At 43.2% G+C, this 24642-nt stretch overlaps 1 protein-coding gene across 26 annotated transcripts in view; it reads left to right on the top strand.

Annotated features, from left to right (window-relative positions):
• The window catches only part of SVIL (supervillin), a 134168-nt gene extending 121280 nt beyond the window's left edge, over positions 1-12888 (top strand). For all 26 annotated transcript variants that reach the window (XM_059840792.1, XM_059840810.1, XM_059840779.1 and 23 more), the window contains 15 exons: positions 233-369; positions 886-1033; positions 1159-1304; positions 2157-2332; positions 2432-2576; positions 3031-3307; positions 4964-5115; positions 6277-6382; positions 7201-7408; positions 8214-8347; positions 8998-9153; positions 9550-9693; positions 10385-10506; positions 11319-11474; positions 11601-12888. In XM_059840792.1, coding sequence (XP_059696775.1) covers positions 233-369; positions 886-1033; positions 1159-1304; positions 2157-2332; positions 2432-2576; positions 3031-3307; positions 4964-5115; positions 6277-6382; positions 7201-7408; positions 8214-8347; positions 8998-9153; positions 9550-9693; positions 10385-10506; positions 11319-11474; positions 11601-11687 — 2294 coding nt within the window. In that variant the 3' untranslated portion in view covers positions 11688-12888. The remainder of the gene's footprint in view (positions 1-232; positions 370-885; positions 1034-1158; positions 1305-2156; positions 2333-2431; positions 2577-3030; positions 3308-4963; positions 5116-6276; positions 6383-7200; positions 7409-8213; positions 8348-8997; positions 9154-9549; positions 9694-10384; positions 10507-11318; positions 11475-11600) is intronic.
• Positions 12889-24642: the final 11754 nt, after the last annotated feature.

Below are 24642 nucleotides of genomic sequence, written 5' to 3'. Positions count from 1 at the left end.
GCAAGAACAGGAAATAATAGAAATATTAGTTGATAGGAGACAACATTTATTTTGTTTCCTGTGAGTAAACTCTTTTTCCACAGTAGTAGTCTTTTAATTATTCTTAAACAGTCTGTTTCCACATATTTTGCTAAATGCGCTGAGATTGTTTGTGTTTCATTCAAAAGAAATTAGATTGTGGCATTTGATAGTAGTAGTTGAAGGAATATAATTAGCTTTGTTTTCTCTTTAGGAAGAAGACATGTTCAAACAAGATTAGTTGAACCAAGGGCCTCATCACTGAACAGCGGAGACTGTTTCCTGTTGTTAACTCCACATTTGTGTTTCTTGTGGGTAGGAGAGTTTGCAAATGTCATAGAAAAAGCAAAGGTCAGTACTGTTGTAAGGTTTTATTTATTATTTATTTTTAGAATCTTTGCAGTATATGTCTGATAAAATTGAGCCTTAGTGCCAGTTCTCTCAAAAAGTGGCATGTAACTGATAGTCTGCGACAGGGAGATACGCAGGATTCCTGAAAATATGTTTTAGGTCATGCACTGAATGAAAGCTGGCATTTGTGAAGGAGCGTGTAGTTTGTGAAGCTGCAAGAGAAAAAAGGATATCCTCAGGATACAGACTAAACTAAAAAAAAAAAATAGTCTGAATTGCAGGATGTCCTTTTCATCCCATGTCCACTGAGATCTGTCTTGCTTTAAGGCAAATGAAAGAATGAATGCATTTATGTAACATTTTTTCTAGTGTCTGTTTATTTAGTGCAGTAAATAATAACAATTTCTTCTGCTATTTGCTGTATTATATCTCATTTGCCTTCTCACTGAGCAAGAATATTGCACAAGTATTCCAAAGACTTAAGCAATCCTGTTCAGATAACTGTTAATCTCTTAGGCTTCAGAACTTGCAACTTTAATTCAGACAAAGAGGGAACTTGGCTGTAGAGCTTCTTATATACAGACTATAGAAGAAGGAATAAATACCCATACCCACGCAGCCAAAGACTTCTGGAAACTCCTTGGTGGACAGACAAATTACCAGTGTAAGCATTGTTATAGTTACAGTATCTGATGCTCTACCACAATAAAATAGTAGAGTTGGTTCTCTTTAGTAAAGGTAGTTGGAGTTAATTTTTTTTTTGTTGTTTTTGACAATCTTTCCCTTAAGCCGCTGGAAGTCCCGAAGAAGACGAAATGTACGAAGCTGCAATAATAGAAACAAATTGCATTTACCGCCTTGTAGAGGATAAACTCATTCCTGAGGATGACTACTGGGGAAAGGTGCCAAAATGTACCCTGCTACAACCAAAAGAGGTATTGTGCCACTAACTGCTCCTGTGGTAAGTGCAGGAACATGCAGCTGGTAATGACTTGCAGTAACTGCAAATGCTCGTGGAGAGGACTGCTGAAAGCTGGGTCCACTGTGTTTCTGAAAGGCTTCTGCACATTTTGCTGTCCAGAGTGTGCTGCAAGGTCTCAAGAAATTAGTTCACATTATCGTCAAAATAAAATACCATTTTAGGAAGTGTAAATATTTTTTGTCAATAGTGGCTTACCCCAGAGTCATGAATTGCAAAACAAGAAGCACTTTGGGGAAAAAAAAAAAACAAACCCTGCTTTTATTTTTATCCCTAGCTGACTTTTCCTCTTCCAACAACCATTTCACTCATCTAAGTCAGAATGAGAGCAGGTTTCTAAAATGAGGATATGATGCATTTTCTTGAAAGCATTGAAGTCACTGCCTTTTTGCCTATATTGTGTGCTCTGTCAGCCTTCCCTGGCTGTAGAACAAGGCATAGGTCTAAATGTCAGAGAAAGCTGCTGAAACTGGACAGCTATCAGTCATGCAACACAAACAGACTTTTAGCAGTAAGAGCTCTCTAATCTGCTAGTGACTTCAGCCACCTAATGCGCCTCACAGCATTCGCCCTACTTGCTTCCAGTCATCCTCAAAAACTGGACATCACAATGCAGACCACTGGCCTGTCCTTAGTTGCATTGCAGTGGTCCTTGTTACTGTCACTGCAGAAACTCGTATTTGGAGGATTTTCTGTTCAGCACAAGGAAACTAGAGGATCAGGGTATCACCTAACCTAATAGTTAGGTGATACCCTGATTTTTTTGTTGTTTGGTTTTGAATTTTTTGTTGTTTGGTTTTGATTTTAGGTGCTGGTGTTTGATTTTGGCAGTGAAGTATATGTATGGCATGGAAAAGAAGTTACTTTAGCACAAAGAAAAGTAGCATTCCAGCTGGCAAAACACTTGTGGAATGGCACCTTTGACTACTCCAATTGCGATATAAATCCTCTGGATCCCGGAGAATGTAATCCCCTCATACCCAGGTATTGTAACTCAAATTAGTCTCATTGCAGATACATAGTTTTCTTGCCCTCTTTTCACAGTGTTTAATTTGATTCTATATCTTTTCTTCCCTTGCACAGAAAGGGACAAGGACGCCCAGACTGGGCTGTATTTGGCAGACTCACAGAACATAATGAGACGATACTGTTCAAAGAAAAATTTCTTGATTGGACAGAACTGAAGAAACTCAATGAGAAGAATTCTAGTGAATCCCTTCACCAGAAGGTGCATATAATAAGCATGCTAGGTATTTCAAACTAGATGACTTAGTTGGGATGGCAGCCAGGGAAGCTTGTGCTCAATGATCAAGAGCGTGTTTTTTATCTTGTGGGCTTTGACCTATGGGTCAGAACATCACCTCCTACAGTGAACCCACAGAGTTGGTTTATATAATTAATATTATTATTATTTATATATTATAATATAATTATAGCTTATATGTTGTCTATATATTTTATATTATATATATATCTATATCTATATATTGTTGTTATTATTATTAATATATGAGCCAGGAAGCTCAATGAATACTGCTGAGGCGGCTTTGACAAGGCTTCAAACAATGACAAGATACTAAAGTACTGAAATATGCAGGAGTCAAAATGTTTGACTGGAATTGTGGGGAAAGGAAAAAAAATTGCTGTGCTCAAAGAAATCCCTTCTCTGTGTTTTCTGACAGGAAGAATCCAGATCTGACTCTAAACCATATGATGTCATGCTAATGGTAGCTGTGCCTCAAACAACTGTGGGCACGGTCTTGGATGGAATGAATATTGGCCGGGGTTATGGACTGGTGGAAGGAGAAGATGGAAGGCAGTTTGAAATTATCACTGCCTCGGTGGATGTCTGGCATATCCTGGAATTCGATTATAGTAGACTGCCTAAGCAAAGCATAGGGCAGTTCCATGAGGGAGACACATATGTGGTGAAGTGGAAGTACATGGTGAGCACTACAGGTTAGTGAACAATTCCATTTCATCCTGCTGAAACAAGCAGAAGTGCAGCTAAAACTCCTACTGTTAGTGGTGAGATCCAGACCCAGATTTCCATGGATGTGAGACAGTTTGAAAGGTTTGGGATGCTAATTTCGCCTTTCTAGGTCATTAAAATGTAAAGTTTCATATTTTGTTCAAAAGAAAGCAGTAGAAAATAAAGAAGTTGTTATTTTTGATATATGAGATGTAATGCTGTCCATCTCTGCTTTTACCCACCATTGGTGGTGTACATGTTCACAGGACAGTTCATTAGGCCAGAAGTATGCCCACAGCTTAACACCAAAATAATTAGGCAGCTGGACTAATGGCAGTGGTCTGCATGCCTCGCAAAAGAGGTAGGCTTAGCAACAAGGAAAACCTTTGCTGGTTATGGAGATCAATAACAATGACAGGAAAAGCCCTTGCCAGCTCATTGCCCTCATTTCTGCTGTTGCTGGAAACCCTTTGATCTGAATTTGAGGCTCAGCAGTGTTCTGACAAAGAGCCTGAGAGCAGCAGGTAAAGCCTGAGAACGAGTCAGCTCCATAAGCCCATTGGAACTCTCCCTTCTGGCACTAAACTAAGAATAGGTGGTTTTTGTGGTAGGTTAAAAACAAATAGTCTAAAACTGATTGTTCCAAATAGAGTTTATAAAGTCGGTTGAAAGCACCATAACAGTTATACAGCTTCATGCTTTTAGCCAAAAAAATATAGGTAGGTCTTAGTCAGGATCGCTGAGATCAGATACTGGCAAATCCAAGAAAAATACAAAAGCTTGTAAGTCTTGGGAGAAGTGGGTAACACTAGTACTGAACTGTAAACAGACTTCTGATCCAAATGGATGAAAACATATTCCATCACTCCAAAACAGAATAAATTTTTATGTAGGAGGCAGTACTTTTATGGGCTGAATGTACAGATAAGAATAAAACCCATAAATTTTAAAGTAAGTAGTTTTTTGAGTATTCTCAACTTGAAAAAAAACAGGATGCTTTCTCCTAAGTGTTTCACTTGGATGCTGCTCAGCACTGCTGGAATCAAGGCAGATGTTTTAACTATTTTTTTTCAAACCTGTTTTAAAACTCTTGGGTTTTTTAAAAGCTTTGATTTCATTCTAACTGTTTATTCTCTATTTACTGTAAAGACTGCAATATTCTGTAAGTGGTTGTGTTGTGAATTTCACTTGCTGTAAGCATTATTTGCTTTTCATAACAAGTAAATGCCGATTCTTAAGGAAAAGAAAAAAAGCAGCTCCTCTCCTGCTGCCAAAGAACAGGGTGTAATGTGGAAAATCAGCCATAATGCACTCTTCTGGTAACATTACTGGACATGCCATTTCACATGCAAATTGGCTCAAATGCTGTCAGTTATTTTTCTCCAGATAGTAACAGGTCTTTCTACATCTCTTTCTCCAGCCAACACAGGCATCTCTGCCTGTGGGCTTACATCCACCTGAGGAGACAATGCCAGCTCTGCATGGGGACGCTCTGGCTTGGAGACCTAATGTTCCTCCAATTGCACATTTTTTCTTTCCTGTTCTGGATGGGATAGTGCTGAGCTGGCAGATGAGATGAAACCATGTGCTGTTTAAACCTATAGCCAGAATACTTTCTTCAGCATGTGCTCTCTGTTTCACAGTTGGAAGCAGACAAAAAGGAGAGCAACAAGTACGGGCTGTTGGAAAAGAGAAATGTGTGTATTTCTTTTGGCAAGGAAGGCACTCCACAGTGAGTGAGAAAGGAACATCAGCACTCATGACAGTGGAACTTGATGAAGAGAGAGGAGCACAGGTGAGCTTCCTAGATGGCAGACCTGGTAAGATCTGCCTGTCTGGGTAGCCATGAACAGTAAATAGAAATTATCTTCTTTGCCTACACCCTTTCTGTAAATGTGTTCTTGCCATTACAAATAGTCAGACCTCAAAATTGCTTTTGATATTATTTCAATTGCCAGAGACACATAAGCTCCTTTATGGATTGTCATTCCAAATGCTGTTTCTAAGGATATTTCTGAAAAAGGCTGAAGGAGAAGGTCTTTTCTCCCTTCCCTGCAGGAATAGGTGAAGCACAGTTGCACAGATTCATGCCATTCTTTCAAGTGCATGTTCAGATAGCAGGACTGTCTACCTAGTGCTAAGGAGAAGCACTTTTTGCAGGCCAAGGCAAAAAAATACATTGGTAATTTTGAATTTGCTTACTCTGTAATTACATACTAATTGCATTGTTTGGAGAGATTCTAGCAAATGCTGTTTGAAGCTGAGAGGACCAGCTAATTTGCTTTGTCTTTAGGCAGACTTGGGCTTTGCTGTGGCTTCACTGTTACCAGCATACAAGATGGATAGTTTAAAGTTAGTTTCTGTACCTTGATCCTGCTTTAATTAGTTTTTTAACAGCAGCATAAAGACAGGAGTTCATAGAGAAGAAATATAAGGGCCCTTGATCAAGAGTCTCTGCAACATAGCTGATTTAGGAATTGGCTATATCAGTTTCATACTCCAAATGCAATGTTTAGTGAAGAAAGAGCATGCATGTTATCATAGAAACCAGTTTTATAGCAAATTTTGAACCTACTTCAGTTCCTATGTTATCTCCATAATGGTTTCAGTCAAAATCGGTCAAGGTGGACAGATTCTGTAAATATTCATAAAATTCAAAAAATGGCTAGTTTAAACCAATTTAAATTAAAGTTCATTTGGTATTCTATTATCCTCTGAAACTCAATTGTTGGATTCTAGCTAGAGTTTTTTTTTAATATGCAGGCCACATATGGAACCCATTGCATGCTGATATATGGTAATTTAAACAATAGTCAGCAGTTGTAAAGTAGAAGGAAAGCCATCTTTGTGGGTGGCCATAACTATATAATTTTTAAAAATCCATAGAGACCAGTTTTACTGAGTCTGTATACTTCCTTTGTTTTTTTTAATGAAGAGTGGTGCTTTCAATTTCCAGGTACAAGTGCTTCAAGGGAAAGAACCACCATGCTTCTTGCAGTGTTTCCAAGGAGGAATGATTGTGCATGCTGGAAGAAGGGAAGAGGAAGAAGAAAATGCACAAAGTAAATTATTGTTAGTTAAGAGTTTCTGCCCCAAAATCCTTTTTTAGCTGTTGTGGACAGCTTTGTATTCAGTCTCAACTACCCTACTCTGTAGAAAAGAAAAATGAATGCCAAGAAACTCTTGAGACAGCTTTGCAATACTTTGTTTCAAGGTAGCCTTTTTCTTCTTTGAGCAGAGAATGGATTTTGTCACCCTAGAGCATGCTGACTTGATTGTATTGATGCACATATAATTTTTTTTAGTTGGATTTTACTTAAGCCTAGTGCCCATTTGCTTTAAAGTATGTTCTTTTCTACACAGTCTGGAGAGGAAGAGTGTTTTTATGAGCAGTTCTTCTGCTCCAAAGAAAGCTCTAAGCTTTTATTACCCAATCATTGCTTTTTGTAACATATTCCTTGAATGCGGTAGGAGAATTTCAATGGAAGTATAGCTTGGAGTTGTTTTCAAGTTTTCACTTGACTGTGACCTTATGTTCCTAAGGTGCAGAGGGGAAGAGGAGCTGAATAAGAGGAATACTGTGTTTGTTTCCCTTCTTCACCATATGAAACAGCAGAACTTGACTCTTCTGCTCTGTTAAGTTCTTCAGATCTCAATACTTGTGCTCTCGTAGCAAGGTTTTAGAAGGCATCTCTTCTGCACAGGGTTTCTGAAGTAATGTTAGCCAAACCTGGTGCTTAGCTAGTTCATTCTGTCACAACGTAGGCATGCAGTAGGTGAAATTCATCCAGTATGAGAACAGCTGTTCAAGAGCAGAGGTTTTGCATTTTCAGTCCCATGTGATTTTATAATAGTGCTGTTCTCTTCCTGTCTGCTCCAGGTGATTGGAGGCTTTATTGCGTGCGAGGAGAAGTTCCCAATGAAGGAAACTTACTTGAAGTAGCGTGCCACTGCAGCAGCCTGCGGTCCAGGACATCCATGATTGTCCTCAATATCAACAAAGCTCTCATCTACCTGTGGCATGGCTGCAAAGCACAGGCTCACACCAAGGATGTAGGAAGAACAGCAGCCAATAAAATAAAAGAACAGTGAGTGTCTGGTCTATATTTTGGAGATGACTATATAGACTGCCAATTTACTTGAAGTAGTCTTACTCAAAGAAAATTTGAAATAAATAAAGCTGTCCTCTAAGTATAAATGCAGCATGTACATGCTTCGTCAGGAGGAGGAGTGAAGTTGGTTTGGTAGAGTGGAGAAAACTCGAATCCTGTAATTGCTTTCACTGGAGGTCAAATGCATTTATTAATAAACCCCAAGAATGGTTGGAAGGGACCTTAAAAATCATCTAACTCCAATCGCCCTGCCATGGGCAGAGATACCTCCCACTAGACCAGATTGCTCAAAGCCCCATGCAGCCTAGCCTTGAGCCTTTCCAGGGATTGGGCACTCAAATTCTTCCTACTGTACTAATTACAGTTAAAACAAAGTAATTTTCCATTTTGAGTGAGATGCTAAACATCTGAATAGCAAATTAATGTGTATTTGATAGGAGGATTAGAATCCAGCCTTGTGAGTAAGGAAGAGGAAATTAACTTGGGAAAGCGTGCAAGGAGGACAGCAGCCATTACAAAAGCAGGCAGTGGCAATCCGTACTGAGAACTCCTGTGAGCATCTCTTTCACTCTGGAAATGGGATCCAAATGCTACAAGAATAGCTGTTGAAACTCCCTGTCTTGTTCTAGGATAATTTTTCAAAGTGCTTGTGTTGGCCTGAAGTGTGCAACAAGCCTGTAGGGTACTTTTGGGGTCCACTAATGCGAGTGGCCAGCGGGTTTGTGTTAGCTGTGTTTGCGGCACAAACAACATGAGTCCTCTCTTTCTTTGTGTGTTATAGGTGTCCACTGGAGGCAGGGCTGCACAGCAGCAGCAAGGTGACGATTCATGAATGTGATGAAGGGTCAGAGCCCTTGGGATTCTGGGACGCCTTGGGGAGGAGAGATCGGAAGGCCTATGACTGCATGTTGCAAGGTACATCTGCCTTCCTGGATCTGGCATTCACATTTTACTCTACTAGTCTACAGTGTTGTCAGATTTAATGTAAAGTGTTTGAAGAATTTTTTGGTAGTTGAGTAGAGAAATGCTTTCAAAAATCTTACTGAGTTAAGTAATACTGTTCTAGAAGGAAAGTACTGGAAAACCAAGTGTTTCATTTTGTTCTCTCCCACTTCTTCTGCCCCTCTGTATTTATGCAGCACAGAGCAATAGTTAACACTGTTACAAATATATTTTGCTTCTCTTCTAAAGGGATTTAAGAGGCAGTTCTGCTCACATTCCAGTCCAGCCTTTGCTTTGAAACTGCCAACAAAGGTAGCAGGGGAATTGATTTACCAAGTGGAAAATTTCTCAGCTAACTCTGCGATGGGCTTGCTTCACTTAAGCTGCAGAACAGCGGGTTATGAAATGGCTGATAGTGACTAACCAGGATCAGATTCAGACTGATGGCAGCCAGCCGCTCAGCTCGACTTCTTTACAGCTGTTGCTAGTCCCTCAAGACATCTGGTTGTCTTTCCTGATTTTTCAAAACCCAGAAAATTACAGTCACTTTTAAAGTATATTAGTTTTTACAATTAAGTCTAACATTTTTTGTTTTGACTCTTCTTAATTGTTTTTCTTTAAAGATCCTGGAAAGTTTAATTTCACACCCCGCCTGTTCAGCCTCAGTAGTTCATCAGGAGAATTCTCGGCCACTGAGTATGTTTACCCTTCAAGAGACCCCGCTGTCATCAATTCCATGCCATTCTTGCAAGAGGATCTTTACACTGCCCCACAGCCAGGTATGTGCTTTAAAATACTTAAGTAACAAAAAACCAGATGACTGTATCCTGCATCGGGCACTCTCCGTAAGCACTTTTAACCTCATATATCACAGGAAAATGTGTGCACATGATGCTTATACAGTACTAAGCAATAACAGTAATTCTTTCATGATGAAGATTCTGAGAAATAATCAAGTGTATGTATGTATCCCAGAAGCTTGCTGTAAAAATACATTGTTTATATCAGAGAATCAAAGTCCAGTTGAAGTTTAGCTGGATAATTAACAAAGGAATTGGTAAGATTTGAAGTGATCCTGTTGTGATGCTGGCAAGCACATAAGACTGGGGTTGTTTAGGGGATTACAAAAACTAGTAAGTGGCTAATGATGGATTTGATTTTTTCTGACTGTGTAGCCCTCTTCCTTGTTGACAATCACCATGAAGTGTACCTGTGGCAAGGCTGGTGGCCTGTGGAGAACAAAATCACTGGATCAGCTCGAATCAGGTGGGCTACAGACAGGAAATGTGCCATGGAGACGGTGCTCCGGTACTGCAAAGGTAACAGACTGCTGTGCCTGCTCTGAGTGTGTCACACCTGCCCTTCTATCCTGAGCTGAAAGGTGCTCCCCCAATGTTATCAATAAACATCAGTTCATTTGAAGATACATTCCCCACTCTTGCTTAGCAAACCATTTGTCTAGTAACAGCGTTGTTCCAAATTGCCAAGATACTCTACTGACTCCGCTCTCAGTGGAAAGGCTTTATTTATTGTGTTACACCTCAGAATCACAAGTTACCAGTTTAAACATTCTCACTTAAGCCTCCAAGCTTAAGCTAAGTTGATTCTTGGCAGGACTCTTCTGCTGAGCATACCAGAAGGTTTTGTTTACCTGAATTTGGCTTATTTCAGAACATCGCACTCTGCTTACTCTATTCCAAGTCTGTTTTTGTAAGATAGAAAAGGCATTGAGTTAGAAGTAGCTGTTGGGGATTTTCAGCATATATGTTTTAATCTTTGCAGTCAGATACAGTAAAAGATGGGTGTAAAAATACTGAAAAGCATGTTAAAAGGTCCCATATTAATTAAAAAGAAATTCTGGAAAATTTATTCTTTCTGCCTTGAGCTGCTTCAGCTTTTCAGGAAAAATGAAATACCCTTAGGAGGTAACTTTGAATAGTGTGTGAGATTGCAAAATACTGTACCTTTTGTCATTTCTCCCTCCTTTTTTTGTATTTTGACTGTTTTTAGGAAAAAATATAAAGAAGCCCCCCAAATCCTATCTAATTCATGCTGGCCTAGAGCCTCTGACATTCACTAATATGTTCCCAAGTTGGGAGCACAGGGAAGACATCGCAGAGATCACAGAAATGGTAAATCTTTTCATTGCATCATCTGTTTCCTATTGCTAGTAATTGTGCCTTGTGTTGTCAGCAACATTGGTTGTTTCCACTGTCAAGCCCCAAGATCCAGAAGAGAAACTTAGAAAGCACAGTTCAGGAGTCTGCTCAGGGGAAAAAAACCCAACATCACAGTTAAATTCTGACTGCGAATGTGTATATCAGAGGCACTGCTTTTTTTATTTTTCATGTAACTTCTCATATTCTTTTTTTGTTAAAAACAGAAGGAAAGTGTTACCTGAATCATCTCTTAGAAAGAGATGTGCTGGAGTTTGAGCTTAACAGAATGGCTGTTTCAGTCATGCAGCAATATGCAGCTCTGGTCTGTTCCCCAGATTTGAAGTGCAGGGGAACAAATCACCTTTCAAAGGATCAGCCGGCTCCAAGGGCTTTGTTACTGACTTCCTCACCTGGGATTCAGAATCACAGCCAAATTACATGTGGCTGCTTTAAAATCTTTCAGTCAAAGGGCATCTCAACACCAATGACATTTTCTGTTTTGTAAGTCTTCTGCAGACATCCTTTAGCAGAAAATGCTGGCTTCATGACTAAACACAGATTTCAGTCTTAAACTGAGATTCTGGGAATACAGGATATAGTTCTGCTAAGTGCAGACCTGTTTTTGGCTGTGAAATTGTTGTAGGACAGGTCTGCTGCCTGTGTGCACACCTGGACGTACAGCTTTGTGCTCAGGCAGGCAGTTTATCCCATGCCATCTGCAGATGGCCATGGGCACAGCTGATGCTTTCAGCATTGTGATCCTGTTCTCTGTTTTCTCCTTTCAGGACGCTGACGTTTCTAATCAGATAATACTTGTGGAGGACGTGCTGGCCAAGCTGTGCAAAACAGTGTATCCATTAGCAGATCTCTTAGCTAGGCCTCTGCCTGAGGGAGTTGATCCACTGAAGCTTGAAATTTACCTTTCAGATGAGGACTTTGAGGTAAGGAGAGAATAGGTGCACTGTTACTCTGTGCATCTATGCCTAACCATGCAAGAAAGTAATTTGCTGGTTGTGCTACTCATCAGTTGTTTTTGCTAATAGTACATCCTTTCATTTTAAATGCAGGTTGCATTAGAGATGACAAGAGAGGAGTACAATGCACTGCCATCTTGGAAGCAAGTTAACCTGAAAAAGGCAAAAGGACTTTTCTAAGCTGTGTTTATGGAAGTGAGCACTAAAGGGATGTCCACTCTCACTTTCTATGTCCTTTAGAAGAATTGTACCCTACATTTACAGAACAAATAAAAATAATCCAAAGTTATTAGTGACTACCTATCTGGAGGTGTGTAATATTATAATAAAAGGCCAAGAGAACTCTTGAAAATGGAATTCAGTTTTGACTCTTAAAGGTAATGTTTTTAAGCTCCATTCTTCTATGCACTTAAACAGTAGTTTCTTGAGCTACTGCTGCAGGTGTCCTTTGGCTATATCCAATACTTGCCATTTTTGTTTTTAAAGAAGTTCTCTTTGTAAAGTGTTATTTTGTTAGTTTGTGGATTACAAAGAATTTATATTTATATAAACACATAGAACAAGTATGTATTTAACAATGCAATATGTATTCACTTTCAAGACATCCATGTCAAAACTACAGAAAAGTAGCTGGATGGCAGTTGCTTGTACTGAATTAGCTATACCACCAATATGTATCTCCTTTGCATTCTGAAAAGTTTCTCTTTGCAATAGTTAATGAATTGTTCTCAGTGCTGCTTCAGGTGCTAAACTGAACAAAGCGTTTGTATTTATAGCATGGATTTCTTGAGAAACTATGCGAATCAACCTTTATACTTTATTATCCAAAAATGTATAGTGCCTTGTTTTTTGTGTACAGTTTATATACAAAAAAAAAAAGATTGGTCTGAATTTTGAAGATGGCTTAGAACGGTCTCCTATGTTACTTTTATAATAGTAGAAATAAAAACATCTCAGTTTCTAATCCTTGTTGTAAACATTAAACATGTCTTTTGTGATATAAGAACCAAAAGTAAAAGCTTCTGAATAAACTCTTAGTGATGCTCTGACTTGTCATTAATTTGTACTGTAATCTGTAATCTGTACTAGCATTGAAACCTTCCCTAACATAGTATTTTCTCAAAATATTTTAACCTTTGATGTCTGTGGGTATTGTACAGAGTTATAATTTGAGAAGCAGATAATGTAGAAAATAATCAATGTATGAGATAAAGTTGGGCAAAACTTTAATGCTGAATGTTGAATCCTGTCAGTCACACAACTCTGTATTCTTTGGGTTTCCCTGTTTTATATACGAAACCGAAATTATTATGCTGGTTTTCAAAATTTGAAAAAATCTTTTCAACCTTTGTGCAATTGGGAGTAAAATTTGAATTGAAAATGAGTGTTGTGTCTATTCTTTCAATAAGCACTGAAGATAAAATTGTTTTTACTCAATTAATTAGGACATTGAATAGAATCTTCGAGTAAATATTTGCTTATGGTTTGAAATGTTTTTCAGGCATTTGGCATTTCTATAATAAGCTGCGTGGTTCTCCTCTGTATCCTAGTGGGTTTCACATTTTCATTCCTGTCTGCATAGCTTTCCTTCTACCCTGCAACCATTTAGAGCTGCTCATGGTGATATCTCAGGTTTTAGCTTTTCTTTGGGTGGTGCTTGTTGCTGCTCTTGTCATTCTTCTAGGCCAAGGGACTTGAAGTGGGATTTTTGAATGTGTGAGATGTGGATTTCTGCAAGATCTGCAATAAATATTGCTTCATAGTTAAAGTGAATCTTGTTTTGACAGATGGACTGGTAAGTTGTAACCAAGCCTTTAAGTAAATAAATTAAAAATGTAGAAATATGCAAGTACTATTCACCTGACATGAGACATTACAGGTGAATTTTCAGCAGTGGAGTATTTCCTTTCATGTATGGGTTTTTGTCAAGAACTGAAATTAAATAACCCAAGAAAATGTTAGGAGCAGTATTCAGAGCCAGAATGCTCCTTACATACATGCCAACAAAAAGCTGTTTACATGCCAGTTCCTCAGAGGTCCTCAGCTGCATGTGATACACTGTTAGTTTGAAAATGCAGGGCTTTATAGCGACAAGTTTATTTTTCAATCACTGAGAGGTTTCTAAAGGCACTGCTGTATTAATCTAAGCATTTTTGCACCCATATATTTTCCTCTTTCACCCTCCCTGGTGATAAAATCAAGCAGGAATTAGGTTTTGATTATTCATGTTCAGTCTGTACCATGAAGGTAGCAGGTTCTTCTGTTTTGATTTTTCTCTCCAACAGAGAGCTGATTTGCATAGTGTGATTGACCTTGTTTTTCCCTCTGGCAGGGTAGTATCATTTGCTTTTGTTTCTTGAAAGCATTGTCAGTCCTTCAAGTGCTGCTGAAGGGCAACATTCACCCATCTCTAAAGCCTTTAGAATCTCAGCTGAAAGACAAGAAGAGCCAGCAAGGGGGCCACAGACACTGAAACAATTTGCTCAGGGTTCCTGTAAATTTTACACTATTTTGTATCTAATGGCCCTGTTCCATGAACCAGGACACAGAACCCAACTTTCTACCTGGGTGCTTTGACCATAACATTGCCTAGGAAAACTTTAAGGTTTTGCAGAAAATACTTTATTATCCATTATATACTTGTTACTTATCAAAATGCTTTCCTGAAATGTGAAACTGACAACAGAAAGCAAATCAGTGTAAGGCTTTAGACAGACCTGTAGATTGTGCTTTAACTTTCTGCTACCTTCCCTCTCCACTATAGGGATGCCATTTATGGTTGGAAATTACAAAGGGCATTAAAATATTCTTGAACTGGTTTTAGAGCCCTGCTTGGGAAACAGAGCTGACACATGTCCTGTATGGCTAGGGGGACAGGGTTAGTTTGGTTTCTTGCCTGAGTTACCTGGTGTTCTCTTGCTTGTTTTAAATAGACACCCAAGAACTCCATGTTTAGGCAAAGTTTCTGGTGGAGGAAGTCTGCACATTAAAAGGGTAGTACATTAAACATGGTATTCTGTGTTTTCTGTAAATTCCATAGCTTTCAGGCATTGAGTCATGATTTTATTTCCTATGGTTTTAAACTGTACCATCCTGACTCTTAAAAGTATTGTTCTTTGATTACACAATTATTCCTGCCCACATAAGGTTTTGTTAGCAGTGAAATGGGCTGAAAATGTGAATACATTAGTATGCCAAAACAGAAAACAAAATATTATGTATGAAAAATCTGCTATCTGTATGCAGCAGCCAGAAGAGGAGAGAAAATGGGAGATAGGTAAAAGGAGAAAAAAACAAAACTAATCTTTAATCATTTGGGAGAACTTTCTTCTTTCTGCCACTGTCCCAACAGACTCCCAAATAGGTACTTGGCTCAGGAGGAGTTGGGCAGAACTGGTGAAAGGTGATTCTGAGCTTCTCTGAAAGCCTGTGGTGCTTTTGTGGAAAGGGGCAGTGGCAGGTTGATGTGGTGAGTCCCACTGTTTGTCCAGCCCTGCTGGGATAGAGGTATCTGCTGGTGGGACAGGCTCCTCACAGCATCAGCCCTGCTTGGCTGCACTATGGGGAAGAACAGTTAGACCAGTCTGCTCCTAACTTCCAGTCAATGTTTCCCTTTTGGATCAAGTAGTAGATGAGGAGAAATAGCTCAATAAAATTCTCCAAAGGGCCTGCTTTCCACTGAGGCTCCAGTTCTCTCTCAGTATGATGTGATGCCAACACCTGATGCTGCAGGGAATTCCCTTTTGGGCACAGGGTAAGTAAGGACTGTGCTCAGCCAGGCAGTGCTGGCTCTAAGGACACTTTCCTTCTCACAGGGCAGCAGCATGGGAGATGCTGCCCCAGGTAGACGAACAGTTTTAGCTTTCCTCCTGAAACTGGACTGGTGAATTGATGGGGATGAAGGGATTTGGGCTGCAGTGCTTGAAATGCCAGGTTTGTTTTCTCTCCTCTCTCTCATATGTATATACCCTGTAAGATTAAGGCTGATATGTTGTTTTCATGCGATTTGATTGGTGGAGTAAGAGGAGAACCTGGAAGAACAGCTTATCTGAGAGTAACAGCTAATTGTAACTCCTGCTGCTATCAAGGTGAGGTAGTAGCTGAAACTGCCCAAAGAACAGTCTAGAGAATCAGTGCAGTTTCCTCATTCATACTGGCTCTGTGGGTAAGCTTTGTTGAAACCTGTGACTGCGAGATGGTGCTGTCACAGTGTTAGTTTTCCTCTATCTTAATTCAACAACCCTGATCCTATAATAATAATAAAATATTTTAATAATATTTCTTTTTTCACAATAAGCTCTGTGTGTGTTGTACTGGCTTCTTGCTAGCAATATTTTTCTGGGCACTGATTTCTGATCTTGGAGATGAACAAGAGCAAAACCTGTCCGTGAGCAAAGGCACAGCCCAAATAACTGAGTGGTAAGTACAACCAATCCCAGCAGAAAAGAGATGCAGCCACTTGTTTTGTGACTCACAGGTCATCCTAAACTCTGTTTAGCAGCCCCAAGCCCTGCTCTGTATTAAGAATGTTTCATGTGGGATTTTCCAGTTTGTGAGACTCAGGGGTATATGTAGGAAATGCACAGCTATATGGCAGGGTTTCACCTGGCAGCCCTTTCCCATGGGTAGGACAGTCCTCTTCCACGTGCTTCTGTGCTCTGGGGTCACTGAGAGCAGTGTGGGCTGGGAGCCAGTCATGTGGAGATTATTCCAAGAGCTGGAAAGCCCCCGAAGAAGCAAACCCAAACAGCCATAATGCTGCATGCTCTAGAGCTGAAGCTAAGTAAATAATCATCTCTGTTTGTGTTCTGCCTAAAGTGCAGCATATTTCATAGAAATGGTGAAAAAGAGGCAGTACCATACACTTGACTCACCACCATGTTTTCTGCTGCTGGTACTTTGCCTTTGGGTGCTCCCTGTCCTTTATTCCTTGGAGAATTGGTGCAGTATGCCCAAGTGCCCGGGCAGCAGGCACAGGAGATCAGCAACAGGGACTGCATCTCCACATTTTCATGTCAAATCTTGTGTTCTTCACAAGGATATACAACCTAAGGGGCAAAGCTGTCCCCATCCTGTTTCTACAGCCACTGTCACAAGGGCAGCCCTATGACATGTTCACATGCAGTCCTGTTCCACTGACAATTCCCTCTTGACAACAGAGTCCCACTTTTATAAAGCTTTGTAAATCACTCCTGCTCAGTGTAGCCTCTTGGACTAGCACAGAATATATTTTCACAGCAAGGACCAGACCCTGGGCAAATTTCTTACATTCTGTTGCTAAAATATACAATATTTATGTAAAAGAAACATTCATTTTCTGGTTTCTCATTGCAGTAAGGAACTGGGGTATGTGAATAAAACTCTCCTTTATCTATTCAAACAGAAGACAGAGTCAGTTGTAGAGATTCATGGTAAAAGGTAGTGATTGTGCACCTGAGATCCTTGGCTCTGCTACATATGCTGCCTACACAATCCAGGCCCTGTGCTGGCAAACCCTTGCAGTTGTGCATTTCTACACTTCTGGCTCTACCAAGTCAGCCAAGCTGGACAGGGCCATGAGGGGCTGCCTGCACCACAGCTGCAAATGTTACCTAAACCACCCCAAAGTTCTGCTCTCTCCTCTGCAGGTACCTGCCCATGGAATTCCCAAGTTACTCAACCAGAGAAAAGCCTTAGAGCGCATGCATGCACTGCTGAAAGAGCAAGGGAAGTCAGGAGAAAGCAATTTGTAGTGACCCCATTTGCTATTTTACTAATTGATACCTGCTCAGCCTCAATTTTACGCTCCCCTATCTCCCTCTGCAGCCTGTGTTCCAGGCTGTGCTAACCAGCACATTCATTTTACACTGGCAATTGCTGAGCCACTTGTGCATCATAGCAGAACACTGATGTTTAATTCCTTTAATTTAGAAATGTGCTATATAAACTGTTAACTGCTTGCACATGTGACTATTAATTGTCTTTAAGCAGCCAGTAAACATGTAATCTCAATACAATCCCTACCCTTGGTCATGGCAACTAGGCAGTTAGTGAGGAAAGGCACCTGCTTCCTACTCCCCAAATCAGATGCTGTATATAATAATGTTGTTGAAGTGGTAACACTTTATGATTAGTGCCTCTGTTTGCTCACTCTATACTTTATAAAGTGGTCATGACTTATAGAGAGAATAGTAATTGATTTGGCTTGGTTTATCTACAGGGGCCCAGGCAATATTTTATCACTCCACTTTGAAAGTTGTTTTTGAACTCAAGTCATTTATGTAAGTCATTTCCAAGTAAAATCTCGGCTGGTTCTCTTGCTTTTTCTTTTTCCAACCCTGACTGTTACCCTCATTTCATCGAAGTTTTACACTTTAAATATATGGCTGTTTTTTTAAACAATTCTAACTTTCATATTTGAGGAATATGATTGCTGGTACCTTTCTGTATAGTTGTAGACGGTGTATTTCGCCCTACACCCCACCCCACCGCCACCACCCCAGTTCTTTCCAAGTGGTTTATTAATGTTCGTAATATGATTCTCTATTTCAGAAAAGATTTTCAAAATTTGCCTGCAAACCAGAAACAGAACCATACTGCACCGCACCAGGGCAATAAATACTAAGGAAGGTTGAACATTTCACAAAAGGAAAACTACCAGAAAGAGTTTGACGTTTTGACTTCATCCAGAAGCCTCTGGTTTACAACTAAAATTTCCAGCAAAAGAGACTTAATTTTTGCAATGCTTTTTATTTTCAATAGAGCTATGCATTCTGCCAAGACATGGTTGCTGGATGAGCAAAGTCTTCCAGGACAGTCTCTGCAACAGCAGATACAGGACTGAAGGCTGGAAGTGACATGAAGCATAGAAGGTCCAACGAAAATTACTCAGGGCAGCAACAGGAATGAACTTTGAAAATCCTGAGTCAGAGCAATAGAGGGACAACCTGGTGCCCTTCAGGAATGACCTGTGAAGATGAGATCCTCTGGAACCACTGCCAGTCTTGGTACCAGTTTGGACAGATGCCACTGTAGAATATCTACAGTTTGTCTTTAAAATATATGCAAAGACTTCATAAGGTGAGGTTTATGAAGAGTCCATATTGGTTGGACAAACAAGATACCACCTGTCCCAACACACCTCGCTTGTTGATGTTCATACACCATAGGACCAAGTGCTAGAAGAATATGTGGTTTTGTATTTTAGGGATCTTACCACATCTGCCTCATTTCTGATGACACAAAAGAGGCAGTGGTCTGTGAAAGCTTGGTAGCAGCAGATTTGCTTCCATGTTCTGTCTCTAGAACGAGATGGTCCTTATCAAACACCAAGTGTGGATGTGGAGCTTCTGGAAGCACATGCACATGTGGCCTCCCCACTCTGTTATGAAGGATCTCTTACAGGTTGGTTCGTTCTGAAGCCCTCCCTGTTTTTAGCCAAACTCTTCCAGAAGAGTTAGCAAAATCTTTAAAACACCATTTTCCAAAGAAGGGACTGAACCATGTGTGGGAAAGCAGCCAGAGCTCAGGAAAGGCTGGTCAGAGGATGCATGCTAATGAGTAAACTGTCCTGATAGATGGGATAATGATTGAGCCTTCTTAGGAGGGAAGAGAAGAGGAAAAACCATTGGAAAAGTGCCAGAAAAGAGTGATTAAAAGTCCTTTCACTTTATATTACGAAGTGGCTGAAGGCTGCCAGCCTTGTTTGATCTTAATGGGAGCTTGTCCTTGACCCGCGTTCATGCTGCGTCACATGAGCCACAGCCGTCGGGTCCTGCGAGAGCAGGTGCCTGCTGGGCGGATGAGCGGCTGCTGCCCCGCACGCAGCGGGCACACGGTGCCTCCTGTGCCGCCCAGGTAAGGCAGGGAGGCAGGCAGGACGCTGTGCTGCTGCCCCGCTCCCACCTCTGCCCGCTCGGGGCTGCCTGGTGCCTGACTGCTGAGAGAGCATCACCCCCGGCGGGGCTCTCCCCCTCCTCTGGCCGAGCCTGAGCTGGACACAGGTTGTTGTGTTGCCGCGGGGCACTGCACCGGGTGCCCCCCATCTGGCCAGGCGTTTCCAAGCGCCGGTGCGGGGCTGGGACGGGAACACGCAGCCGCCCGCTCCTCTGGCGGACCGAGCGCCTCTCGCCGCAGCGAGGGGTCCGTGTTGCAGCCGATCGCTCGGGCTCTGCGCTGCCGGCCGCTTTTTCCCCTCAGGCCGCCCCGTGGGCCCTCGAAGTAACTTCTGCGTCGGCGTTACGCCCCGCACGCCGCCTCCGCCTGGCCGCCGCTCTCCCCTTCTCCCGCTGTCCTCCTTCCGTCCCGGGCGCCGCCGCCATGTGGCCCCGCGGGCGGCAGGGGGCGCCGCACCGCCGCTCGCGGGCCTGGGCTGCCCTGGCTGTGTGCTCCGGGGCCCGGCGGGCCCGGCAGCCCCGGCCACGCCACACGGCCCGGGGAGAGTTTGGTGTGGCCAGCCCCGGCCATCGGCACACGGCCCTGGAAGAGCTTGGTGTGGCCAGCCCCGGCCATTGCCACACGGCCCTGGGAGAGCTTGGTGTGACCAGCCCCGGCCATCGGCACAAGGCCTCGGGAGAGCTTGGTGTGACCAGCCCCGGCCATTGCCACACGGCCCGGGAAGAGCTTGGTATGACCAGCCCCGGTCACAGCTCTGCCCTGCGGAGGGGCTCGCAGCAGCGACACAAACAGGGGCTGCCGGCTGCCCCTGCCTTCCCAAGGGCCCTTCTCCCGTACCCGGTCACGGCTGCGTGCCCGGGGCTCCGTGCCTGGCTCGCCCCCAGGCCGGCGGGGTGGCAGGGCAGTGCCACTGCCCGGCTTTGGCCGCCGTGTGACCCTGGCACTGCACTACGAAATGGCTGCAATGTCAGCAGCGACATTGGCCCCTCTGACATTCCACCGGGGTGTCAGACCTACCTTGACCAAACTTTCTCCCCATGCATGCGTATCCCAGCCTGGGGAGGAGAGCTGTGGCTGGCATGAACCACATTGCTCCATCCAGAAGCTCGTGAAAAAGCAAAACTGTATTTTGGCCGTGAGAGCTGTAGTGGCCCTTTGGGGGCCGTGGCACAGGGCACAAAGGAGAGGGAAGAAGCCTGAATCCGGGCTGTCACCAGCACTTCAGCAGGGGCAGTTTTAAAGACAAGCATTTTTCCTGGCGGCTGAATATCTGGTAGATGGTCTAAGCAAGCCGGCACTGAGGTCCTGTTTCATGTGACAGCTCTAGGAATGACTTCCTGGCATATCCGGGGTTTTGTGGCATTCCTTGCTCTGGAGTAATTGTGAAAAGCATAGCTGCTCTTTCCTTCTCCCTCAGGACCCAGTTGTTTAGGCCAACTAGGCTGTGGCTGTGCACCGAGGCACATCCGAAATGCCAGGTGCTAGGGAATTTGTGATTGCTATGTGTCAGCAAGGAAGATCCTCATCACTCCTCCTCCAGCTCCACCAACCACAAACCCACACACTTTCAGTGGTTCTTCCCTACTCCAGCAAAATAGTTGGCGCACTGACTAGAGAAGCAGCAGCTTGCAGCTGGCACAGATCAGCCATGACTCGCTGGCCTCAGTGACTTTGAACTTGCTCATTTGTTGTCACCTCTTCCTTCCCCCCTTTTCTCACAGAGCTGCACAAAGAGAGCTGGCAGGACTGCCCACCACCCCAGCGGACACCACTCACCTTGCCAAGCAGGGCACCCTCCATGCCCCCTTCCTGCCACCCCCCAGCTGCTTCGCCCCCATCACCATTGTATTCACTTGCCTTTGAAATTGGTTGGAGACATCAGCTATGCTCAGATGATGAAAAGAGAGGCAGAAGCACCTGCTCATGTTTGGGGCTTGAGTTTAGAGCTGTGCTTGTGCTGAATACATACACCGTTATTTGCGTGCTCAGATGGAGAAGAGTTGGAGGGGGGCTTTTCTTCAGCTGCTGAAATGTTCAGCCAGATCCCAGTGCAGCAGTTTGCAGAGACCACCTCTCCCATCCTCACACCACCACTGTTCCAAAAAACCCTGTTATTTTTAAGCACTTTATGTGCTGAGTGCTCAAGTGTCTTTTACCCTACAAGTGGAACACTGTTAGGATGGGCTAAATGGAATAACCAACAGCAGACTTCTTGCCCCACTGCACAGTGACAGCACGTGTTAGTTACCTGCATACATCGTGTCTCTTGAAAGCATTTTGGGACCACAAAATTTCAACTTGTAAGACGCATTTGGATACCTAGGTGGAGTCAGGCGGTCTCTAACATCAAGTGGGAAGGAAAGGACATTTTTCCAAGGCATGGGAACTAATGGAGTGAGGGTGAACTACTTGTGTCAGATAGTTGTTGTCAGTTTCCTTGCTCACTTCCAAAGCATAGATCCAAATGAGTGACCAAAACAAACTTGAACTTTCCTCCCTCTCACTTCTATGACTTTTTCATAGGGAGAGTGGTGGGTCCAGCACATTTGGCCTGAAGCAAGGTAATGGTTATGAGCCGTGCACACCCCAAGCCAGGCAGCAGCCAAGGGCTGCCCGTGTGCAGAGAGCTGGTAACAGCACAAGGTGCAGCCTGGTGTCACACAGGCTTAGCAGTGGGTCTGATGGCAGTACTGACATTACACCTGCCTGGCATTACACCTGAGCTAATAAGCCTTGGGTTTGTTAGCTTGGGCACAGCACTGCACTGACATCAGGGGACCTGCACTGGGCCCCAGCCCACCAGCTGGGATGCCTCTGGGCTGTTTTTCCTGATTCTGGTGCTGGGTAAGCACAGACAATTAAAGGGCCAAGAAAGTTACATCATTCAAAGTCCCCCTTCCTTACTTTTTCCAATACTTAGTAAAGCTGAAGCCCCAGCAGTTCTTCAGCTTTTGCTCTTGCCTCCATCTCAAGAGGAGATGGACAGGAATGAGGAAGCTAAGGGAGGGCATGGGAGCAACTATAAATGACTTTGTCTCTGTGCCCACTGCAGTGCCCTGCGTGCCCATTCTTCCTTTTATCCATTTTCAGCCATCAGACTTGCAGAGCATCTTGCACCTGAGTCCATCTCAAGGCTCCACACAGCAGCTAAGGGAAGGTCTGGGAAATCAATCACCTCTGCTCAGATCACACATGAAATGTCAGCAGATCTAACTCTGTTTGTTTCACCTGCTGGATTCCAGGACTGGAGTCACCTCATCCAAAAGACAGCAGGCATATCATCAGGTGAATTGTATCCAAAAGGTTTTTCCCTTACACCACTAAATAAAGGAGCCCGTGGCTCCACTTGAGAGTGAGGAAAGAGGAATGCCATCATTGGAATCCACAGGTGTTTAAGTTTTCTCAGTAACCCAGGGCTCTGCACTGGATGTCTACCCTAAGCCCTTGCCATTGCAGCAGGACTCCTCAGATTCTTGCCTAGAGCTGTGCAGGATGTCCTCCTGCCCTCCCTGAGGGACCCCAAGGCACAGGGGTCCCCACTAATGTCTTCTGCACTAGTAGCATCAGATCTGGCCGTGATTAGACTGGTGGAGGCAGCACTGTCTTGCCTTTGCCCTTTAACACCGTTATTGCAGCTAAGGAGAGATTTATGGGTGATGTCTGAACTGACAGGCTATGGAGTATTTACCTTCCAGCCATCTTCCTGACCATCTGATGTCAGTCTGCTGGTGCAGGGGGAGACTGGAGGGAACCAGGCTCATGCAGGGGAAGTTGGGCAGGTGACTCCTGTGTCACTTACCAGGCACTTCAGTGCTGGGTCTGTGAGCCACATCCCATCAGCCACTCCATGGAGCTGGCCCTGCCTGCCCAGTATCAGGCAGCTGGGTACCAGGAATGCTGCATGGATGGAGTCTGACTTAGTAAATATTAGTTTTCAGCGTCATGTGTGATCTAGTGAAATGTAAGCAGTTTCCTGCTAAGAGCCCCTTTTCTAAAAGCTGGGGTGGTGAAGTTAGGAACACTCACTTTGCCCCAGCAGACACAATGCCTCAGTCATTAAGTGGGAAAAAGTCCCAAGGAATTTGAGCAGTGCAATGATAAAAGGCCATGAACAGCTGCTGAAAGTGTTCATGAACCAGGAGTAACTTTACATAAAGAACTAAAACAGAAATAAAGCCCGGTTTGATTAAATGGTTGGATTCAGGAAAGCAGGTCACCTCCTGGAAAGCAGCTTATAGAGGTGTGAGATGATTCAGGCTATTTCTGAAGAGGGAAAATATGCAACAGCTTCCTGGCTAAAGCACAGGCCACCCCACTCCCAAGTAAGGCCACAGACTTTCAGTGACGTGTCGTCACTCCTTCAGGCCCTGTGCTCTCTGGGAATACTAATGATCCTCTGCTTGATCTCTGCTTCCAAAGCTAAAATACACACACACGTGCAAACAATTCCCAAATTGCTAAGATTCATTCACCAACACAAAAGCAATTTCAAAGGTGGTGGACCTTTCCACTCTTGGTCACATCATGCAAAGAACTTCATTCCTTAGGTAGCACAGTGGCCAAAACCCCTAATTGAAACTATAAATGCTTGGCATCTGAAAATCAAGACGTGTCCATTTTTGTGTCTAACCTCAAATAATTGTTTGGAAATAATACCTGATGATCTCCCCTGAGGACCTAAGGGCACCTTGCAAGTCACTGTAGGAGATGGAAACCTTCAAGCCCCTGTGACTGCATGGGTCAGCTGGCGACTGCTGCTGGTTCTGCCCACATAACCAGGTGAGCTGGAAAAAATGAAGCTATTTGCTAACTCACGGTTTGTCACTGTGACTTGTGAGAGGCGAGATCTGGTGGCCCGGGTGATTTCTTTGCAAAATAGCTGGCAGAGAGCCTGGATACTCATCCTGGCTCATATCTGCTTTCACTGTAATTTGGCCCAAGCAGTGAAAAGCAAATGAGGGAGGATGTAGCAATGATATGGGGGAAGCTGGAGATGTTGGAAATATGTGCAGGAAGTAATCGAATTAGACTGTGCCTGGGAAAACCAAAGTTGATATATTTGGGAAAATTGCAGATTTCTGGGACACTGAAACACTACTGCTCAATAGGACAGAGAAGTCTGGAAAGCAGGAACATCAAGAAGCAGACACTGCTGCACTATGGCCCAGGGGAGGTCCATGTGATTTGGGGCTGCCCACTGAGGTATCTTAGTGCAGAGTGGGGTGTGCTGGGGCTGCAGCAGGGCTGCTGCCGTCGTTAC

Source organism: Haemorhous mexicanus, chromosome 1, assembly GCF_027477595.1.
Source record: "Haemorhous mexicanus isolate bHaeMex1 chromosome 1, bHaeMex1.pri, whole genome shotgun sequence".
Taxonomy (NCBI): Eukaryota; Metazoa; Chordata; class Aves; order Passeriformes; family Fringillidae; genus Haemorhous; species Haemorhous mexicanus.
The sequence above is the reverse complement of the archived record's forward strand: the minus strand, read 5'-3'. Positions and strand labels throughout refer to the sequence as shown.